At 40.7% G+C, this 23,311-nt stretch overlaps 2 protein-coding genes across 20 annotated transcripts in view; both read left to right on the top strand.

The window, feature by feature from the left end:
* PTPN4 (protein tyrosine phosphatase non-receptor type 4) overlaps positions 1 to 13,947 on the top strand; it is a 115,550-nt gene extending 101,603 nt beyond the window's left edge. For 16 of the 17 annotated variants that reach the window (XM_080600642.1, XM_080600655.1, XM_080600644.1 and 13 more), the window contains 4 exons: positions 284 to 412; positions 1,884 to 2,032; positions 4,711 to 4,846; positions 7,381 to 13,947. In XM_080600642.1, coding sequence (XP_080456768.1) covers positions 284 to 412; positions 1,884 to 2,032; positions 4,711 to 4,846; positions 7,381 to 7,467 — 501 coding nt within the window. In that variant the 3' untranslated portion in view covers positions 7,468 to 13,947. Of the gene's footprint in view, positions 1 to 283; positions 413 to 1,883; positions 2,033 to 4,710; positions 4,847 to 7,380 lie in introns of those variants that run through there. The other variant, XR_013953865.1, reaches the window with a different exon arrangement.
* Positions 13,948 to 14,800: 853 nt separating this feature from the next.
* The window catches only part of EPB41L5 (erythrocyte membrane protein band 4.1 like 5), a 55,791-nt gene continuing 47,280 nt past the window's right edge, over positions 14,801 to 23,311 (top strand). Inside the window, exon 1 of one of the 3 annotated variants that reach the window (XM_080600659.1) lies at positions 14,801 to 15,352. In XM_080600659.1, the coding sequence (XP_080456785.1) occupies positions 15,173 to 15,352 (180 nt within the window). In that variant the 5' untranslated portion in view covers positions 14,801 to 15,172. The remainder of the gene's footprint in view (positions 15,353 to 23,311) is intronic. The other 2 variants (XM_080600660.1, XM_080600658.1) reach the window with 2 other exon arrangements.

Below are 23,311 nucleotides of genomic sequence, written 5' to 3'. Positions count from 1 at the left end.
CAAGTGTTAAGATGAAATATTTTATAAATACAATTTAAAAACAAATTCTAGCGAAAGATAAAGGCATCCATCCTCAATTTACACTAGCACTGAGTTGGTGCTCTGCGGCACATTATTTGATATGCAGTTAATTAAGTAGCACAGTCTATTTGGTAAGTAAACTAATAGTAGTTACAAAGTGATCAAAATATTATTTACTGAACAAAGGAATAAGCAACTAGAGAGACTGAAAATAATATTCTGAATTTAAACACAAACATCTTTAAAAATGTGTTGACTTCAGGTTAAATGCCATCAATACTGGCCAGAGCCATCAGGAAGCTCGTCATACGGGAATTTCCAGATTACCTGCCATTCAGAAGAAGGAAATCCTGCTTATGTGTTTCGAGAAATGACATTGACTAATCTGGAGGTAAAATCATTATATATATATATATATATATATATATATACACACACACACATATGTATGCATATAAAGTATTAATCTGTGGGATCCTCACAGACTAGCTGAAACTACCTAATCAGGCTTTTTAAAATCTTGATGACATGTGAACAGAACTGTTTATTTCTAGAAACCTTTAGAAAACTAGTCTTATTGAAATGTTTTTACCTTGTATAAGTTCTGCTGTTAGCATGATAACCATTTATAAGCAAAATATCACAAGGATTTGGTTTCCATAATAATATAAATTGGTCTAGAATCACATAAAAGATGTATTATTTGTCTTAAAGGCTTTTATTGCCATCTTTCAAGACCTGGACAATAAAAAAGAGTAATTAAAAGTTGAGAAACTTGTTATTCCCTTGGTGCTTTCAAAACATCAAACAGAAGCAGTGTTCGAGTATTGCTACTGAAAATCCACCTTTTTGGTGGCAAACAGTTCTTAATAATTCCATCTTGGAGATTGTGTGCAAGTAGATGGACGATAAATCCTGCTGAGAGAAGCATGAATTGGGATCAGCAATGAGATGTAAACCAGGACCTCCCAGATTAAACATGCATAGCATGGAGTTTGAGGGAATATGTAGTTTCCAGAGCTTCACCAGTTAGCATTTCAGTCTCAGAAATGTTTGGGAATGGTTATCTGAAATTTAGTTCATGTACTTCTCTCTCACTGCATGGATTTCCAGATGAGACATCAGTTTTATAGAACTTCCTTTTAGTCAATTTGCAGTTAAAATTCCTTTCCTGTGTGCTGTTGAGACAATTGCTCATTTATTATCAGTAGTGGAAGCTCTGTAAATGATTCCATGCCAAAGGGTTATTTAACATACTGTAACTTCTGTTCTTTGAAATGCTTCTTTTACTCCGATTGTACGGCCTGCCCCCTCCGCTCACCAGAGGCATGTGATATGTTTGTGACATTCGAGCGAGGGGGTGGGAGTGGAAAACCAAGTCATTCTGCATCTTGTGAAGTAAGCTGGATAAAATTAGAGGTGCAGTTAAATCCAACACAATACTGGCGTTCACACAAAGTCTGAAGGAAGGCTTTCATGCCTGGAAGTCCTGTCTTCCCCTCTCTCTATTCCTGTGCTGCCATTTGATCTAGCAAGATGGTACCTCTTTCTGCTAAATTTGTTTTGTTAAAGATTTGGCTACCTTCTTGTACATCTGGTGTTTAGATAGACTGTTTGTATCCTTGAACTGTTTTTACTATTACATGGAGTGCCATTTTCTAACCTGCCGTTTTTGTTTTTAACAAAAAAAAATTAATTGTAAAATCCACAATGAGCAAAAATTAACAACTGAAAGTTTCCAGAAGCTACATCTATTATAGGCACAAGTTGATGTAAATGTACCATTGATTTTTATTTATTTGTTTGTTTTCCCCTCCATGGAACCTGAGTTACCCTTCAATAAATCTTATGTTTCTGTTTAGAAAGAGGAAAGCCGCCAACTGACCCAAATTCAGTATATAGCTTGGCCTGATCATGGGGTTCCTGATGATTCCAGTGATTTCCTAGATTTTGTGTGTCTAGTGCGAAAGAAGCGGGCTGGCAGAGAAGAACCTGTTGTTGTTCATTGCAGGTATACCTTTTTTCCCCTCCAATTTTGCTAAATCACAAAATTGAACTTATATTTGATAATAAATCAAATAGTATTTCTGTGCTTTGTTGTTCAAATAAACATTTAACTGTATCCGCAGATTACAGGAGAACTCAACCTTTAAATTAAACAGTTCCTTTTTCTTAAAGTTGTAATCACTTTCAATAAGCAGAATTTGGGGTATCTACATCCATGAATCTGGGTGGGTATTGATTTGCATATTTAAGTTAAATGCTTGTGCTAGTGGTCTCTGTAATTCAAGGAGATGGTGAAAGATACCTAGGAAGCTTGCTTAAGATGACTACTTTTTTATGACTTTGTGTATCAGAAATTGTATTTAATTGGTTTGGCTGTCTTTTCTGCTTTGTGTTGGTCAGGGTAAATCTTCTGAATTAGGAAAAACCAATTGGCACTGCTAGAATTCCAGTGTCTCAAAATGATATTTTTCTTCAACTTCATTATTGCTATATTTCGGTTGATGTGGTTCTGAACAAATAGTTTCATTAACACAGTACAAAGTGTGCAAGTCTACAGAGACACTGGTGTTCAGGAACAATTTCATTCCTGTCAGTGAGATATCAACCTGGCTCCACTCTGATAATTTCAGTATCAACATTTAAAACAGTTTCATGTCTCTCAGAAAAAGAGGAGAGAATACCACAGTTTGGCATAATTTACTTAATTGACCTAACTTGATGGCTGTTGGGAAATATAACTGCATTTCACTAGCAAGGTCAAGCTGAAGGAGCCCAGGGGTTCTTCCGCATGATGTTGGCATGCTGTTTTTACTAGCCGCTCAGTATAAGGGGACTAGACATTACAGCACCAAAATGGTGAAGTTTGGTTTTAGACCTGAGGCACCAGTTTTAGTATGGGGAATCCAAGTACCTAATAGAGAAGACTCCTCTATCATACAATAGTAGTTTAAAATGAAGAAAAAAAAAAAAAGATTGTAAAGCAACAAAAATCCGAAGAATAGGGAAGGGTTTTGTTATGTTGAGCTACTTTATAACACTTGTTTTCAAGTTGTGTTCATCACTATTGCTTCTCTGATTACATTTAGTTCTCAGTGCTACTAACAAGCTTTTTGACTGAACTGGGAGTGGTTAAACAATTTATAATCCATACAGCCTGAACGCAGCGCTGATGAAAGGACACTCTGGTGTAACAATCTTTATTCCCTGTACAAATTGGTGACTTCCTTCTAAATTAGTGGTTTTTTGAGATTTGCCATTGTAGAAGAGTACTGAGATGAGAAACTTTGGAAGTGAGTGAATCTTAACTGTAAGCATTTTATTTTATTTCCATGGCACCTTTCCTTTAAAGGAAAAAGGTGTAGCACAGAATGTACTTTAAGAAAGAAACGTTATTCAAAATCAGGCTGAATGTACTCTGTTCTGTTTGGACCAGTGATCATAAATAGATGCTTCAGGAAAGTAAAGAACCAAACAAGGTTTTATGGTGCTTGTGCCACGTAATTTGCCCAGCTTCCAACTCATTTCAAGTTAAAGAAATTACTGAACCTGTTACGTTTGTCTGTGTAGCAGCTCCAGTGCCTTTCTTTTCCAAGGACGTTTCTGTTCTTATTTCTGAGTTCTTGAATTCCTGCATTCCTGTCCTTTGGCAAGTTCTGCAAATTTGCATCAAAGCTTTTTTGTTTTGTTTTGTTTTTACTTTAACAAGGCTTCTAACAGTTTAGCTGAACAGTTTCTAATTCTTGTTCCGTAAGAGATGGTGAGCCACCCACCCTGTTCCTGCCATTCATGATTTTCTTGTCTTCTGTTAAGTTTCAGTGTTCCACTCCATCAAGCAACGGTTTCTTTTCCCAAGCTGAAGAGTCTTAGCTCACCTGATATTTATCATATGGAAACTGTATCATACTTTCCATCCTTGTTGTTGCCCTTATCTGGATCTTTTGACATTGTAAAATGAATTGTTACAGATTCTTTGACAAATACCGTTCCTGCTTGCATTTCATGGTGCATTCCGCATACAAATTCTGTATGTATAAATTCTGGAGGTGTAAAATGTTGTGGAGTAATTTTATATAACCAGTACATTTACATCTTGTCATGAAAGTTTTGTGACATCACTGAAATATGTAGTAGCTTTGATGCCACCTTCTGGACAAAAACTTAAAGTAGTAGTTTGGCTGGATTTAATCTGAAATTATGCTTCAAAATCAGAACAATTAAGCTTCAAAGACAATGTTTATATTAACTAATTAATTTAGAAGCAAACTTTCATTTACTGACAAATAATAATTGTATGAGTTGAGATAATGGTGTTGTCTGAAAAAACGGATTTGGCTTTATATTCAAGTATGAAGGAACATTAGGTTTCTATTTTAAAACTGCAAAACAATATTTTGAATGAATAAATATATTTGTAGTTTCTGTTAGTTAAAAGCTAGGTTAAGAACTGTCAATTCTCTGAAGAGGATTGACAGTTCTGCACTGCCTTCTGCTCTTTTCAGGCAGGATGGAAGCTTCCAGTGACACCCAATCTGTCTAACCCCTGTTATCATAAAGCTCAGTCATGAGAATCCTTGAGAAGGGAGGTCTTAAGTTTGGTGGGGTGCTTTATACTCCATTTAGGAAAACGTGGCCTTTAAATGTGGACTGTCTTTCAGATACTTTATTTTTTGTTGTTTTTTACAGTGCTGGGATTGGACGGACAGGAGTTCTCATCACTATGGAGACAGCAATGTGTCTCATTGAGTGCAATCAGCCTGTTTACCCACTAGATATTGTAAGAACTATGAGAGATCAAAGGGCCATGATGATCCAAACACCTGTGAGTATCATACTTGTTTTTCTGTGTTGTAGAAGAATAATTTCATATTATTTAGTTGTATCATTAAACATATTTTAATATACTTGCTGTTTATCGTTTTTCAAAGAAGGCATCTTTACCGACTATAGCTGCAGCCTTGGCTCGAGACAGAAATAAATGCTCTAGTTATTGGAAAAGAGCAAGTCTTTAAATTTCTACAAAAACAACTTGGGGAAAAGCAGCAGCTTTTTCAGGGTTATCTGGCAGTTAATGTCGAAAAGGGCCAATTTTCAGTAGTGTACAAATTGCTCAGTAGAGAAAGCAGGAGCATAATTCTAAAAGTTAAAAATGGGAATAATATAAAAGGCTAACGCAGAAAGATCTAAGACATGCAAGAAAAAACCTTCAGTGATGCAATTTGGTGATTTTGTTACCCTAGCAATAATGAAAACAAAACTTCACACCGTCCCGTAATGACTTTAGTAAGGGGAAAATAATCAAAGAAATTATATTTTAAAAACAGAATTATTAAAGCTGTTCCCAGATATATCGAAATATTTTATTTTTAAAAAAGGTAGCTTGCTTCTGGAATTCTTCTTGTGGTCTCTTTACAATTCAAGTATCTTAAGATGCTGGAACTTTCCCTGGATTGATGATGTTTGTTTTCAAGATAATTGCTATGTTTCTTTCATATGTTATATTTCTGAACTATAAAAGGATTAGAAGGGATTTAGAACACATTTAGAACCTTTTTATTTGTGTCAGTCAGGTGTTGCTTATCTCTGAGCTGTTTGCATTACATTTTTACAAAGTATGTAAAAAGGGTCAAAATACTGAGTTGTGTTGTCTTTCAAAGAAAGGCTTGAAGTCTTGGTTGTTCCATTTTTTGACCAGTTTCAGTTTATTTATTTGAATCAACATTCAGTTGTATAGTTTTTACTCGCTGTATTTAAAGGGAAAGTATTTTGAAGGAAAAAAGGCACTAGATCCAGTGTCAAATCTCTTCCATAATTACCTGCAGCTAGTTATTCGTTGTAGTAATGTCAATGTTCCTGTTGCTGTTCCTTCACCTAAATTTGAAGAAACCTTTTATGTTCTTCAGAGGGTATTCAGACTTTAAAAAATAATATAAGCCTCCATTTCTAGGTCATCTGTAGTTCAATGCTGCTGTCCAGTATTCATTTCCACAAAAATAAATAAAATTTATAAAAATAAAAGTGTTATTCAGCTGGGAAGGATGAGGAAAATGATGATATATGAAAAACAATAAAGGATGGCTCTTGCTGTATGTGATGGTGGTACAGTATGAGTTTGTACATCTCTATAGCATACATAGAGAGGAAGAGACTTTTATTAGTAAAGGGAGGAGGTACAGGGGTAAGGGTTCTAACTATTTTTTCCCCAGAATGTGCTAAATATCTTTTTTTTTTCATTTTTCTACACAAAAAAATGAGCGTGTTCTATCTGCAGCGGAACACAAATGCGTTTCACTGCATCAGAATGAGGGGGGATAATAAACATTATCTATCATAATTTCTCCTTTTGATGTCTCTTCCCGATTTTGTATATCCTGAAAGATTCACTTAATGTCCGCAAGATGGCCCCATGCATGATTCCCCTGTATGCTTACTATAGGAAGAGAGCTTGGAAAAGCTCCGTTAGGGAGCACTGGAGGCAGAATGCATATGCTCCACAAATAAGTATGAATTCAAATACATTAATATATATGCAACAATACAATATATAATAATTCTATTACTAAATCTGTTACTGTGCTCATTTAAGACCAGACGTCAACAATTACTGCGTAGATAGGGATATCCCAAGACATTAAAAAGATGGGAATGCTAGGTTTCTGACTAGCGTATACGCTATATGCAGTATTCATTGTTAGTTGCAGTGCTTTACAAAACAATTTTTCTTTTATTTTTATCTTATTTGAATTTGGTTGCTGTTTTTTTTTTTTTTAACTAATATTTGTTTAAAAAGAGGTATTACTGGCCTCTACGTATGCTGGTGCTCAACTTGAATGTGTGTAGAGTTAGATATTATGTAATGTTAAGAAATTGGGTTTTGTTTTTTTCAACATGAAACACTTTTTTTTCCTCAAATTCTGAGAGATGCCAGTAACATGGCAGAATTAATGTAAGTATGAAGAAGTGCTTTAGAAGTCGATAGTGCTAGCTACAGATGCTGCTGTAGCTTCTAAATGCCAAGTGCATGGAAAGGTTAGGTCAGTGAAACTTCAGTAATGAAATGAAGGGTAGAAAATTACTGAAGAAGTGATGTTATAAGAACAGGACTGGTGTTGTGGGTGTGACTTCAGTTATATATTTCAAAGTGCTATTCATTCCACTCTTCTGTTGAGAAACAAGAAGTTTCTCAAGTTCTAATACACTGTTTCTATTGTTTTGTGTTTTCTAAACTAACTTTGAAGCACAGTTCTCAGACCATTAAGGAAATAGGGTTGGAAATACTAGAGGTCTTTCCTGCTTCCAAAGGACATGTCTCAAGTCTGTTTCTTTTCAATTAATTGAATCTGCTTTCCTTTTCAGAGTCAATACAGATTTGTATGTGAAGCTATTTTGAAGGTGTACGAAGAAGGATTTATTAAACCTTTACAAGCATCACCACATAAATAAAGAGCAAAAACCCTAGGATATCAATTGAGGAATCCTGTCCTCTATATAATGAACTGGCAGCATTCTTTGTGCCATAATACTGCTTGCAGGAAGTGATAGTGAAGTACGGCAAAGAATTGACAAAGGACTTTGAAAACTTCAGCACTGTTGCACTTTATGTTGAAACAAAATCAGTCTCTGAAACTCTTCTAACCTTCATCTGTTTGAAGACTTTATTTTCGTGCTTTGCTCCGAACAAACCACAAACTGAAAGAACTAATCGTGTTCAGGGTAATCTACGATATTTCATTGTAGTGCCATATACTGCGCTTCTGGTTGAATTGCTACAAACAAGGCTTGGAATTATTTCACTTTGTTTTACACCCATGTCTCTTAAAAATGGAAAACAAATGAAAAAATACACTAAGCCATGGTCTTTCTCCAGTGCTAGGTTTATTTACTATGTACAGACTCTCACTGTTTTGTTTTTTTTACAACATTAGCAATATTGCCGATACTAGATAGATACACACTGCCTACTGATGCAGCACACTGTCCTACGCCCTTATTAGAGACCAGCTGGTTGTTAGAGGAAAGCTGGCATCTGTGTTAACCCAGCAGTAGCTGCATAATGCCCACTTACCAGCATCTTGTAAAAAGAAAAAAAAAAAAAGAGGAAAAAAAAAAAGAAAAAAACAATAATAATAAAAATTAAAAAAAAATAAACAGCATTTCTTTGACACAGCTTGTGTGTCATACACTGGTGTATTCTGATTCATGTGACTTAAGATTACGTGATGGGAACTAGTGCATGCATTGTCTTAACCCCTTAAGTGCCTTGAGACTTACAGCGTACATCCAGTGAAAGGCACTCATGATTCTGTGGGGGGTGGTCTTGTCCTGTCGTATTTATCTTAATGGGTTCAGATTTTAAAAACAGCCCTTGGTGCTTGGAATATGTTACTGCAAGGGGTCATGGAAATACCGTTCCCTCTTTCCTTATACAAGTACCTGTGTGCTACACTCAGTAGCAAAAGCACCTCTGCCAACTTAATGAATGAGCATCGTTTGCTGCTGTGTTGTAATTATGTGAAAAATCTGACACATTCCTTCATTGCTTTCAACTAGTAACTTACTAGCAGCTTACTATGAAATGCTAGTAGGTCATTAGAAGCTGATACTTTGTCTTATCCTTTTATTGAGAATAGCTGTCTTGCTCAATTAGAACATAACTCTTTAATAGCACTGATAATTAAGTTGAACTTACAATCAGATGTGATTTAATTCCATTATCTGCTAACCAGTTATTCTTTAAGTCCTCATAGTTGATTTCAAGCCATGTTCGTACAGGTCTGCCTTTTATTTTTCTAATTGTTTGGGGGGTGGGGGGTGAGGAAGGAGAACACTATAATGCTGTCCCAGAACTTTAATTCCATAATGACCCCAGTCGCCCTCTGTTATGCTTGTGCAAAGTTGTTCCAGTTGATATGGGTTGCTTCTTATTTAAGTAGGTAGAAGATTTGTAACAAATATCTGTCTGATACAGTATCTGAGCTCACTCTAAGGAGATATATATATATATATATCTGTAATGTCCCAATTTTTAATGTTTTTCCAGTATAGGAGAAACCAAGTCAGAAGCAAGGTGTCCGTTGTAATATACTGTAAGAAAAAAAAAATAATCAGTCACTTCTTTGACTGCCCTGCAACAACATAACTTTGTGCCCTCTATTTAAAAAATAATAATTTATTGTATTGGTTTCCTGAAAATGTTTATCCAGTAAATTTTATTATAAGCTATATAGAGCATAGAATTAAAATGGAAAGTTCTACACTAAATAAGTTTTTAACTATTGAAGAATTATATTATATAATATACTGTGTTCTATGGACATTGAAAGAGATCAGCTATGAAATATTAAGTGAAAAGGGATTCAGGCAAAGTGAAATCCTGGCTTACGACTTAGTAATAAACATGAACCACAATGCCAAATGGAAAATATAGTTTTAAATATTTTTAGAAAACAATATAATATTAGATGGCCTGTGGCCTTGTTACTTATATTTCTAGATTTGATGCCTAAATCAATATTATTCCTCAGCGAAAAATGAATCTTACAAGAATCTCTGGATCTGACAAATTGAAAAAGTGATAAAGTAGCTTTAATCTCAGTTTCATTTTAAGCCATTTGCAACAACAACAACAAAAGTCTTCTTTAGTAAAGTTTAAGCTTTAACTTGCATACAATGATATTAGCTGAGATGCCAGCTAGCTGGAAGGTTATTTTAAACTCAGCACTTAATGTCTACAAATTAAAATAATTCATTCATATACTGAAGTAAATTTTCTTCGTAGTCAAATTGTAAATGAAAATAGCGTTTGCCCTTTTTCTCTGAGGGGAACAAGAAATTAAGTTTATAGCAACATTGCATAGTGTTGGGATGTCACGTATTTAAAATGTGAAGTTGCCAAAGCAGTTTGAGTTCAAAAGACCCATTTATACCACAATTGTGTGGGATATTTATCGGTCATTTGTCATTATCATTTTGATTACAAATACAGGCAAGTATAACAGGTCTCTTCAGAATCTTCCCTCTGCATTGACTTAAGCTGATGGGTTGGCGTGCATTAACTGGTTGCACTGGGAAAGAAGTTGAAGCAAAGCAACTCTTCTTTGATAACTGCTCATCAGCTGATCAGGGGCATTTGGGCTTCTGGAAAGCAGAGTGGTAACCAAAAACCGATTGGGAAAGAGAATTAGCACTGAAGCCTTCCTGCACCATACATCAGTCATTCAAATGTTTCTACTGGTTGTGGTATAAATGGCCTTTCAAATATTTTTATATGGCCAAAAAAAAAAAAAATCAAAACTGCTAAAGATTTTACTTTGGGTTATGAAGATCTGTATCATCCTTCAAACTTTTTAAAGAAGTTTTTGTATGTTTCATGCTGTACAAAACATGAATGTATCTTTCAGACAAAATGACCTATACGTGATTGGTGTTATGACTGTTGGATTTTATGAATAATTATTTTCATACCATTTGATTAGGAAAAATATTGGGTGGGTGGGAGAAAGAGTATGTTTGTAACACTTCCATGATACAAATCCAGTTTTAAAAAGAAATGAAGTTTTCATTGTAAATAAGAGCAATATTATGACAGTTTTCTGCCAATGTATAATGTCAAGATTTTTGTTTTCCTTTTGGGTTCAAACTGAAAACAACCACTACCATCTCATTTAAAGTGGATTTGAAGGGTTTTTTTGGTAGAAAAACATGGGGCTCTAGAGAAGGCTTTGTGTGGTTTTGGGGGCATTTTTTATCTTTGCTAAATATGAAATAAGATGCAGGTATCATTTTATAGATCACCTGCAGATTGTCAGCCAATCCATTCTGAGAAATACTGCGTCAGATGTAACAGATAACTGAGAACTGCAGACTTCATTTGTCCTAAACTTAGAAGCATTTGGTATTTTAAATAATGTGCTTGTCTTAAGCAGTAACTCATTGCTTTTATGCATTTAATTTGTATATATTCTCTCCTAGTTATGAAAAAGAGCTTGATTGTATCGCACTACATTTCATGTTAACTGAAGTTTTTTTCTGCATTTTTTCTGTTCAGTCTTGGAAGCTTACATCCCATACAGATAGAACAACAGCGCTTCATCTAGTATAGCTGATTACACTCTGGCACACTATCTGTGAGAGAGAGGGTGAGAAGGCAGTTGGGAGACTAAGGAACATGAGGTGTTTGATATGGAACCCGGCAACTTTCCAGAGAGAGCTTCCGAAAAGCTTTGCGGTACCCGTGGAAGGGCCAGAGTGCAGCATTGCTGCTGCAGTTGCACTGCCCAGAGAGACGGGAAGAAGAGGTATTGCATAGGGAGGCTGGAGCTCCAGGTGTGTCGTGGAGCTGAATTACGTGATATTTTTATGCTTGTGTAGGTGTGTGGGCGATGTTTGATGGCTCAGGGAATTAGCATGAGCATGAAAAACTACAGATCCACCATCCGCAAATCTCCAAGCGAAACCAGGTTGTCCAGTACACGCGCTGTAGTTGTGACTGTAGAGCCACTACGCAGGCAATCTGAAAGACCCTCAGCCCTGAGGATAAAGGGAGGAATTGGAATATGGTCCATATTCAAATTCTGCATATTTGGATTAGCACAAAGTACAGGAATGGTGCCCTCTAATGTCACTTATGTAAGTCTTTTTATAGCACATATGTCCCCAGGTGGTTGGGAGTATTCTCTTATTTAAATACCCATCTTTTGTCTCGAGACTGGAAAAGCTCTTTTCCATTGCCACTTCTAGTGCTGGGATCAAATATTAAAATCTTGTAAATATTTATATATTCATTGATTAAATGTGGATCTTGCATGAAATTGCAGAGATTGGTTAGTGGTGATTGGGAAGCTGTTACAAGGGGAAGAGGATTGGTTTGTTTTATTATAACCGTTTTGTCCAATCTCATTTAACTCACAGCAGTTATAAACCAAAAAAAATTTTTTTTAGTTTAGCAATCTGCAAAGGAGGCTAGTTTGTCACCACTGGACTTTACCTCTGTCCTAGTTGCTAGCACAGTCGTGCATCTTCACAGTTCATTGGGCTTCTCCAGCTGCAAGTTTAACTGGTGCACAAGCTGCAAGCTCCAGTTGCTCACTTCGGCATGTTTTGCTCATTGAGAGCTCATTTGGTAAAACTTTGGGAGAAATTAAAAAAAAAAAAAACAAAAAAAAAAAACAAAAAAAAAGCTGACATTTTTGGTAAAAAAAAAAAAAAAAAGTATGTACTTTTTGGATTGTTCTAGTATGCTGTAGGATGAACTTTGGTTTCACAGACTGGCTGACAGTTTGCTGGCTGTGTTATTTCATATTTAGCAAGCTTACGTGTTTTAAAGGGTGATTTTTTTCAAAGTGTTTTGATGTTTGAATGGTAGCACTTTATCTCATGCTTACTACTGACTGAACTATTGGACAAAATAAATTGGGTTTGGAGAGAGATGCTTAATGGGTTTCTGTACAGAGATGATTTGGGTTACACCCTGGTACGATTGATTTCTGTTGTTCCAGCCATTTCTGGTTTACTGCTCATGTATTTGAGGGACTTTCAGAAAACAGATATTAATAATTCGTCACCTCAATTTTCCTGTCATAAAAAGAATGTAGAGCTTGCATTAAAAAAAAGCGCAAATGGAAACTACAGGGTACTCGTAAATTTATCTCTGTGATCTCTCTCAGCTAGCTGCAGATTAGCTAAGTTTACTGTAAGTGGTTCTGCTAAGCATTATTTTTAACATTAGATCAATTACCTGGAAATCAGTATTTTTTTTTTTTACTTAACTTATTTGAATTTTGATAACTAAAGATAATGCACAACAAAGTTTAAAGAAGTTGTCATCCTTTTACTCCAAGGCCAGGGGCCTAAGACATGAGTGAAAAGGGTAAACAGTTTACATTAAGCTGTTGTTTTCTTTAACTAGGATGTATCCACAAAGACTAGGCTATAAACTACGCAGTGCAATTATCTCAGTACATTGGGGCACCACAGTAACAACCCATAATAATCATACAGGAAAATTAAGGTAAGAAAACTAAGGTTTTTGTTTTACCCAGTGTACTCAGATTTTATTCCATTTGGTTTGGTTCGTTTACCAGTGATCCCATTTTAACCAGTCAATTTGGCAGGGCTGTTTGTGTAAGGTTTGGGGTTTTTTATTTTCTGTAACAGGTGCTATACTATCTGTAAATACAAAGGGAAGAATATTATCTAGATCATTATTAACAATCAGGAGGTGGCAATATTTTTTGCTAGTTACTTCTGGTAATTAATTTGCATTTCCAGCTGTGGCTTTCAGTTGTCAAATTTCATCTCCATTTCGTACTGCTCAATGATTGACAAGTGTGAAGTAAATCATCTCAGAGTTGAATAGCTTTTGTTGTTTAGACTAACTCTTGTGTATCTTTATTAATGTTGGGAGGGTGGGAAGCTTCTTCCCATAAGCAGACTTTTGCCTATAAATTTGTTTAAAAGCACATGGCGGGGTGGGGGGACGCTTTAAAACACAACATCTTGGCTTAAATCGCCAGGGTAGCTGATTGAAAACGATGGAAACTTGAAATTGGTCAACACTGGACAATGTGAAAATGAATTCAGCTTTTGTCACTGCAGCTACTGTATGCTTTAAAGGGCCTTATGTATTTGTCCTCATTTTGATAAAATGAAATTTCTTGCCATTAAAACGATACACTAACATTCTACCGAAAACCAGCAGTTCCCAGAATAAATATGCTAATTAACATTTAACAAGTCTTGTTTTAGTCTTAAGTAAAATTTCATTCTATTATGTGAAAAAATGCTGTTATGCATATTTTGTGGATATATTTAATTTCAGTTGACAAATAGTTGTCTAGGTACAGACTTGAAAATATATATATAGTTTACTTGTGGATCTTAATTGTTTAATTGCAAAATAAAGATGTGCTTTAGTAATTTAAAGTTTAATTTTTTTTGATTTTCTTGCTGCTGTACACATGGTTTTACTCTGCTACTTTTATACAGTTCTGATGCCAGATGAACATTATCTTGTATTTTATTTTATTTTTTGACATTGTATTCCATAAATACAATACTGCTTTCCTTTAGAGAGGATTTGTGTGTTTGCACTGAGCACTAGTGGAGGATGCTAAATTAACAGAAGTGAAATTGCTTGATTAGAGAAAATGCATGATACTATCTGTCGATGTTTTTTACGTGAAAATATATACCATAATTTTTGCTCTAATGGAAGAGAACTCTCCTCATCTTTTGCAGGGCCATGTATGTAACTTTTAAGTGAGGATTTCAGGCAGTGCTCAGTAGGGATTAGAGCCTGGTGCCAAAACCGAGGGCTAGCGGTGTGAAGAACAAAAAGGCCAGCTGGAAGATTGTGATGAATATTTGCTGCCCAAAAAAAGTGCGGGAATGTTCAAAGCAGTGGTAGGAAAAGAAGATTTTTAGGGGGCAAGGCAAAAATCTCACGAGGGATGAGTTGAGGAGATGAGAGACACCACCCTGTCCTTCGTTGGGGTGGTTAATTTAGGAGTTCAGAGCGAGGGCACCTCTCTGAAACCCTCCGTGCTAACTGCACGTTTTCCACATTAATTAGACTAAGGGTGACGTAGGTTTCCTCAGGGAGCTCCCCCACACCCTTCCTGGGGGGCTGGGGGCACCGAGGCCTGGGGGCTGCCGTGCCACCGCCGCTGCCCCTTCCCCCGGCCCCATTTGGCCGCCCCCCGCCCGGCAGCACATGGGCCGCGCCGCGCCCCGCCGCCCGCCGCCGGGCGCAACCACCTGGCCGGGGGCGGGGGGAGCACTCCCGTCTCCGCCTCCTTGAAGGGGCGTGCGTCTCCCCGCTTCTCCGCCCTTCTCCTCCCGGCAGCGGGATCCCCCAGCTCCCTTCCTTCCTCCCCCGGGACGCCCCAGCCGAGCCGAGCCGTAAGCGCGGCCGGGCGGCGGAGCTGGGCGGGCTCCTCTCCCCTTTAAGGGCCTCCCGCGGCGCTCCGCCATTTTCTGAGGCCCGCCCCGGCTCCCCTGGGGGCCGGCTCAGGGAGCCGCGGGGACGCGGGGCGCTGCTCCGCCGGACCGCGGCGCGTCCCACCCCCCCCGCGGTACCGATTTTCCCCTTTTTTTCCCCGTTTTTTTTTTTTTTCCTTTCTTCCCATGGACTAACGCTCCCGCGGCGATGCTGAGCTTCTTCCGCCGGACGCTGGGCCGGCGCTCGGCCCGCCGGCACGCCGAGCGGGAGCGGCTGCGGGAGGCGCAGCGAGCCGCCACCCACATCCCCGCCGCCGGGGAGGCGAGGGCCGTGCTCACCTGCCGGGTGGCGCTGCTCGACGGCACGGATGTCAGCGTGGAGCTGCCGGTGGGTCCCGGCTGCGGGGCGGCCGTCTGAGGCGGGGGGGGTTGGGGGGGTTGGAGGCACCTGCGAGCCGAGCTCCGCCGGGCAGAAAAAGGCACAAAAAGGCACAAAAAGGCGCTGTGAGAGCAGCGTTGGGAACGGAGCTTCTCGGAAGGAGAGCACTCAGGCACCGGGACGGGGGGGGGGGCGTCAAGGAGAGGATGGACGCGGTGCCTGGGGACGTGGTTAGCGGGTGACACTGGTGGTAGGGGGGCGGTTGGACCCGATGAGCCTGGAGGTGTTTTCCGATCCTGATTCTGAAGGTCTTTTCCAGCCCTAACGACCCTGTGGTCCTAGGGAAGGAAATCCCTCGGCATACATCGCTTGAGAAGGGCTGCAGCACCAGGAGGCGTTCAGCAGCCCCGGCCCTTCCGTGTGCACGTAGCCGCTCGCTGCTCTTACACGGCACGGTCCTAGGGATTCGTATTTCAGCTGTTCTTTCGCTCTGCTTTTTATACGTACTGCGAGTAAATTCCTGATGGGTTTTGCTTGCTCTGTTCTTACGTCCAGGTATCTTGTGTCTCATCCTTGACTTGGGAGGGGGAGAGAAGGTTTCTGCTGGGGAAGGGCCGAACTCTCCTTCCTTCCCCTCCGCGGGGCAGGTGATACAGCAGGGGCTGTCTCATGGCACAGGGCTTTGTTGGGAGCGAGGTGTTAGCCGCTGCTTTGCATTTCTAAACCTCCCTTAATATGCACGTGTCGGTGTTTAATTATATCCCTGCGTTTAATTACATACCTGCGTTCAGGCAGCAGGACAAACAGTAGCAACAGGAGCCTCGTGCGTCGCCTTTCTGTTTCCACGTGTTGGAGGCGTTTGCCACTTGTTTTGAGCTCGCAGAGCTCAGTTAGGAGGCTGTGGCTCTGCGAGGCCTTCTGGCCAGTTCTGTAGGGTTTGGGCTTTAGTTAACATTTGTGCCAATGTTGGAGCCGCTGGCTAGAAAGAGCATGCAGAGCAGCTGTTGTTCTTAAATAATTTTTCTTTCCTCCCTGATACTTTACGCACCGTTCTTCAATGTCTTTCCAGGGAAAGCCCAACTCGGTGGTGTGCTGAGCAGCGTTGTTCACACCATGAGCGGGGCGTAGTGCCTGCGACATCCAGAAGCCCAACTGATCCAGAGTTTTAAGGAACAGTTTGGCATCTCTCGTTGCCAAACGGCCCCACGAACAGGCATTTATAGAGGGCAGTAAAATTAATTTGTACGTCTCTGAAACAATGTAACGAACATGTCCAGTGCTGCTTAGTGCCTAGGATGTTTGATTTGAGGCCAAGAATGCCCGCAAACACTTTATAGCAAGAGTTACACTCAAAAAAGTACTCAAGTGTAAATTGGTGTCTCCACATAACCGGAACAGCAATCGCTGGAGCTGGAGTTGGCTCTGTAGGCAAATTCCTGGCGCCTGTAACAACATTTCTAAGGCTTTGAGGAGCATAAATTGAACCTGGAGAGGTGTCGTGACCTCCCATCTGGACTATAAAACTTAGATCAGGGCGTAGCAGTAACTATTTTATTTCTGCAGGAAACAGTCACTTTTTGCACCCTTGCTTTTTTCTTTATAAGCTAGCAGAAAGCCTTGTCCATGAACATCTAAGTTATGAGTAACAGAAAACAAATAAGCTAAATCTACATAGTTAAGTACAATAATTACAGCACGTTGTCAGGGGCTGCCATGGACTAGTTCCTTAGGTGATTAAAATACAATAAATTAAAAGTAAATTAAATGTTTCATTTCAAACTCTCTGGCATGTTTGTTCGCGTGTCTCTCATTAATCATATTTGGGACACAAAAAAATGTCAGGGAGTGGAAGGAGGATGAAACAAAAGGTACAAAATCTTGGAAAAACAACATTACCTTCTAAAATCTAAAGCTAAGTTAAAAATATACCTGTCTGCACATAGAGATTTTTTTTTTCCCGTTTACAAAATCTGTCCTTGAGAATAATCGGCCCCTTTGAGCTAAGCTGTTTTCTGGGACTGGTCCTGTTAGGCTGGCAGTAGGTCTGGTTTAAATGAACTCCTGTGTTCCCAGAGAGGCTCCCTCAGGTCTGCCGGTGCAGTGCTGTATGGTGCTATTGTCTACCTAAGCTCTCCGAAACCATATTAGGGGAAAAAAAAAAAAAAGTAAATAGCAGAAAGTGTTTCCTAAGACGGAATCATTTAGCAAATAGGCTAATTTCCAGCCAGCAAAAGAGTTGCCTTGGCACAAGGGAGAGGGCAGGAGCCTTACCTCCCCTAGTGCACAGCTACATCGATACTTTACGCTGGCATTAACTTGTTGCTGCTACAGGAAAAAAGATGCTGCTTTCCTTACTGCGTTTGTCCTTGTTTTCTCATCCTCCTTGGCAAGAGAAACGTTTTTTGGCAGCCAGGCAGTAAGTTAAGTCAAGGAAAATCTGGGCTGAAAATAATCGGTGTAAGTTTGTGCTGTTGGTTTCCAGCTGGAGCGCTTCTCCGATCTGGCTCCCCATGTGCCTCCCCGAACGTGGGGCAGAAGCGCTCAGAGGCAGCGTAAGGTTTATGCTGGCTGTCAGGGCTTGTGGAGCTAAAGCCTCACAGTGAATTTGTTACTGAAAGGAGAGCATGCTCGATTTGTGGTCGTTCCTATCATTGACTGGATTTGGGATTGCTGAATTTCTGCTTAAATAACGTTCCCTTTGATCCCTATTGTGGCCTTTTTTAAACCATGTAAACTAAGCATGTTTCACAGCCTTCCTAAGGAGCTAAGGCTGGTGTTTTTGCAAATATTGACAACGAAACAGAAGGAACATTGTAAATGATGCAGTCGAGATGAATGTATTAAACACAGAGCCAGGGCTCGAGCAGTAACCCTGCTTTTTGTCCACTGATCTTATCTGTGGTGTCTGTCAGGCCACTTAATCTGTCTGCTTTTCTATTTCTTCTGTTCTTTTTAATTACAAAAATTGCCTAACTTGAACCGTTCATCAAAACTGCAGTCCTGTGCAGTACGTAGGCTGAATTCTTTTTGAGAATCTACTTATTTCTCAGCCATGTCAATGATTAAAGAATATCAGTGTTGTGTGTGCTATTTACTGTCACTTTGGTATGTTCAAAATGGGAAGCATGAACTTCATGTGAGTTATCAGTGTTCCTTTGGGGCAGATCAAAAGGGTTTTTTTCCCCCGCTGTCATTTCAGATTCTAACGTTGTGTTCTGTCCTGGTAGATTCCCTTGTCTACTACCGCTTGTTTTGAAGCTCTGTGTTTGACCAAACGCGTTCAGTGATTTTTGCCAGACTTATAGTCATGTGTACTAAAACACTGAGAAGCTTGCTGTTGTCCACAAAAAATTCTTAAAAATATATGGTGTCTGTTAACTGTGTTGCTTTTGACATTGTTCATCGTTCATGCCTTTTTCTGTTAGCTTATCTTGGGTTCAACTTGGACAGCAAAAAAGTCAGGTTGTGCACTGTCTTCTCAGTTTTCAAAGCCCATGGGTAGTGTTTAACAGTGTGATCGCAGAGAGGTGAGAATTCTATTTTGCCTCCATCCCCTAGATTGCTTCTAGTGCTGTTGCCGCGCAATAATACTAAAAAAAATGTCTTCCCCTCACCACGCTTCCAGAATTCCCAAAGCTCAAAAGCTGGGGAGGATTTTTCAATCAAAAGGTCTAAAACTTTGAGTATTTATTGTAGAAATAGTCAATCCTTATGCTAGTTAAGTAAGAATAGGGAGAGGGAAAAGATAGCCTGGATAAAGGGAATAAAATTGTGAAATCTCATAAATGAAATTACAAGAATACATTTGAAGCATGCACCTTTTAAAAAATGTGTAGATGGATTTCTGGGGAGAAACAAGGGCAGCCCCACGACAGCAAGAGATAGTATGGAAAGCCATACTTTGCAGAAACCAGGGGTTTGGGTTAAAAAAACAACAACAACAACAACAACAAAAAGCCTGACCCCACATAACCCATAATTTACATAATCTTCTCACGGCTAATAGAAGGTTAATTATATTCCAGTTTCTGTACACGCAGCCTAAGTTTCAGGCAGAAGTTACCTAGCAGAAGCTCTTTAAGGTGCAAGACCCAAATTGCAAGGATGGAGCCGTCTGAATCGTAGCAGCTTTTCGCCTTAGCATCCGCCTTACTTATACATGCATGAAATTTAGTATGAAGATTACAAAATGAGATGGTTTTGTCCTTGTTACAATCAAGTGTCATTAAAACAAGGTCTTACATAAACCGGTTGAAGAGCTCTGTGGAGTAGCAAGAATTAGCGAAGCTGTTTACAATTTTGGAGTAATGCTTACAAAATAAGATTGAGAGGAGTGTATTAGTGATGATTATTTAAAAAATATTAAGAAATCTCTTTGGACTGCCAAAGAACGTTGCCAGCAAGCTGTTAGAGGAGTACTGATGCTTTTTGTGTGGAGGGAGGCGATCTGTGTTGGTCCGACTGCAGGATCAAGGGTGTGCTGTGATAGGTGGCTGTACCCTGCCATCCAGCCTGGCTTTTATAAGTTTCTAAAATACTTGTGGCTCCTTGTTTTATTTGTAACTGTAAATGTAAAATGCAGAGTGCTTTCTGTAGGACAGATCCTGGTTAAAATCTAGTAGTGGTAAAAATGTTGGAAAATTTAGTTTCTGGCTAAAATGACAAGTGAGTAATCCTAGCAGCATTCAAGGCAGGCTAGATTTTAAATTTTCAACCTATATCTCCGCTGGCAAAAATAGGGAGTAAATAAATACACATTTGCTTGTGCATGCGTGTTAAGGCTGAAGTTTCCAGTGAAACCCCTTCCTGCACAGGTTTTTTGTTTTGGGGCCCTGCAGTGCTGTTTGCCCAGCGGGGCGCTGGACCCGGGGCGCGCAGCGCAGCCTTACCCGGCCCCGAGCAGCAGCGCTGCCCGTGCCGAGACGTGCCCGAAGGCTGCTCGCTGTGGGCCTTTTGGGCTTGCTGTGTGTGCCGCCTGATGCTCTGACCTGGAGGAAGAGAGCAGCTGGAAGCAAGGTGCGGCTGCTGCCGGAGCGATCTCTGTGGCCTGCTGCGGGGCGATTGGGTTGCCCCGAAGGTTTAGCACTCCTAACACGCCAGGTAACAGCGAGTTTTGTCCAAAGCACTGCTTTCCTGCTCATCTGCCCCTGCGAAGAGTTAGTCCAAGTGATGAGACCCTTAACTGAGCTGAGAAACCCGCGGTGCAACACCAAACTGAGGTGTGTGAGTCTGTTGGGGCAGGGATTTAACTGCTAAGCCTTAGTGCTGGGGACACGGCTCATATACATGTTTGTATCAGAAAGAACATTAGGAAATAGGCACACTAATGGACTAAATCAAATGTGTAACCAGAAATCACAGAATCATCAAATCATTCTCCAAAGACCTCTAAGATCGCCTAGTCCAGCCTTTAGCCTAGTACTGAAGCCCACCACAAACCGTGCCGCTAAGTTCCGGATCTACGCATTTCTTGAAGCCCACCAGGAATGGTGCCTCAACCACTTCCCGGGGCAGCCTGTTCCAATGCCGCACACCCCTTTCAGGGAGGAAAGGTCTCCTGATATCCAGCCTCAGCCACCCCTGGTGCAACTTGAGGCCATTTCCCCTCATCTTATCACTTGGTGCTTGGGAGAAGAGCCCAATCCTCACCTCGCAGAGGATGTAAATTGGTTTCTGGGAGGGGATAAATAACAGAGTTCTGGCAAAACAAGCTGACAAGTGGGAGTGTTTTGAATCTTTATCATTTTCTCTGTAGGTTCAGCAAGCCTGGCCGTAGTACATTAAAATCCTTCTGTATAGTATTCTAATAACCCTGCAGTTATGATGGGTGTTGAAATCAGTTCCGTACTTCTAACACTGCCCTCGGGTTTTAACCCTCTCCAGTTCTCCAGCAAGCCCTGATGGCTAATGGTGTTAACTATCGGGGCTGTTTTCATGTTTGGAGTGAATTTTTTTTTGCTTAAAGCTCACTGTTAGAGCTTTCTCTTGACTCATTTCTTGAAGCGTGCAGTTTGGGAGAAAGGGGAGTTAATTTCATAAGAAATGGAGAGGCTCATCTGATGCTCCCGCGCTGCCGTGACCTGCACATGTGCATGGGTAGCATCCGGGGTTCCTAGGGACTGTAAGTCCTCAGTGGGTGTCCCCAGCCTCTCCGGGTGGCATATGGGGTCTTTGTGAGGAAACTGGTAGGAACATGAACAGCAACCCTTTTTGGAAGTTGGCAAAAGCCAGGAAGGGTTTTGCCCTTCAGTGGCTGCTGAAGGCAACAGCTACTCCGAATCGCTGTTAACAAGCAGTATTAATACAAGTATTTCAAGAAATCTTGTGACAGACCAGAAGTACAGAAGGCAGAGATGTGAGTCCCCCAGGGATGGAGCCTATTTATTCGTGGCCTTTTCAGAGTTCTCCCTGTACGGGGATCTCCTTAATGAAAGAAACAGAGGAGGAAAATCCTTCTCAGATAAAACATTTTAGTAAATTCATTAGGTGGGCTTTTTTCTTTTTTTGTTTTTTCCCCAAGTATTGCAAGTTGGGAAGTGCTTTGCCGTGATAAAAACCTGATAAAAGCCTTGACAAGCGAGCACAAGGGGCAGGCCTGCAGCTGCTGGAAGCGAGCATGGCTTCATCCAAGCTGGCCTATGCCGGCCAGGGCTGGCGCTGAAACCACTTCTTTATCAGGTAACCTTCACCTTACAGACCCTAAGAAGAAGGCAGGGGGCTGCCATAGTGCTCGGCACCAACCTGGCTGCTCATGCTGTGACCAGTGTGTGGTTTTTGTTTTGTTTTGTTTTTTGCAACGCCACCTCAGCCAGCAGCTGCAGTTACTGAGGGCAGCATGAGAAGTCATTGGGGCACGTCTGGGAGCATCCTTCCCATTCGGGGGAGGGCAAGGTTCACACCAAGGTGCTCAGAAGATATTTTGATCTCATTCCGTAGCAAAACCCCTAGATGCCCTGCCCTCCAGAAGTGATATGTTTTATTTAAGTTTCCCAGCTCAGTTGTCGATTCTCCTGCTGTTCGGTGTTTGCTGTTGCTTCCTGCGGAGTACAGCAAACTGTATAAATCAAGTAGTCAGGTCTTAGAGCATTACAAACCCGTGGGGAGCTTAATTTGTCCCCCGGAGGCAGAAGCAGCCGCTGCTGGACTGCCTGTGAGCGAGTAGTTAATAGCTCCTTGTCACCACTGAGCAGCTTGAAAATATTTGTCCTGGGAGAGTAACCTGAGCCCTGCTGCAAGAGGGGGGAAAGGAAAGAGCGGAGGGTAGCAGCAGGATAAAAATGTCATTTAAATTGAATGGTGCCGCTGGGGAGGTAGGGGACCTTCTCACCAGAGGACGTAGCAGAAGCGTAGCTTTGAAAACATTGGAGATGGCAGGTTTATTAAATGCGAATAGGCTGATCTGGAATCGTAAAAGCTGACCAGAGCAGTGCAATTCCTGTCTGTCGATTGCTTAAATATAAAGAAGGAGGACTTCGGTATGCCTTTAAGAACTTGAACTTAACGTTAAGGAGCGTGTGAAACTTGTGCTGACTTCCACCGAATACAGCAACTGCGGCTCTAGGTCGTATGCAAAGCGCTGCGTAATTAGTTCTGTGCTGACAGCCCCGGTGATTTACGGCACAGGACAGCCAGCAGCCCTGGAAACCTTTCCCTGCTGCTCCGGCGCTGTACTTCAGGGACTTTGTGCTACATCAGTCACCCTGGGTCCTCCTGGTGGCCCGTGAGTCCTCTGCTGAGGTTGCCAGAAGGGCGATCACCTCCAGCAGGGAGCCCCCCCCGCGGGTGGGTGCACACAGGCACGTTTCGGTGTCGGCAGCCCGAGACGGCACGTGCAGAAATTCCAGCCCAGCTGCTTCGTTGTCCCTCCCCAGGAGGGTTACATATAAATCTTGGGGTTTGGCTGAGCTAACAGGTCAATTACAGTTTTAAGAAATGACTTACTGAAGAATTGGGAAGAATCTAAAGCGA

The sequence above is a fragment of the Anser brachyrhynchus genome (genome assembly GCF_964034855.1).
Source record: "Anser brachyrhynchus genome assembly, chromosome: 7".
NCBI lineage: Eukaryota > Metazoa > Chordata > Aves > Anseriformes > Anatidae > Anser > Anser brachyrhynchus.
The sequence above is the reverse complement of the archived record's forward strand: the minus strand, read 5'-3'. Positions and strand labels throughout refer to the sequence as shown.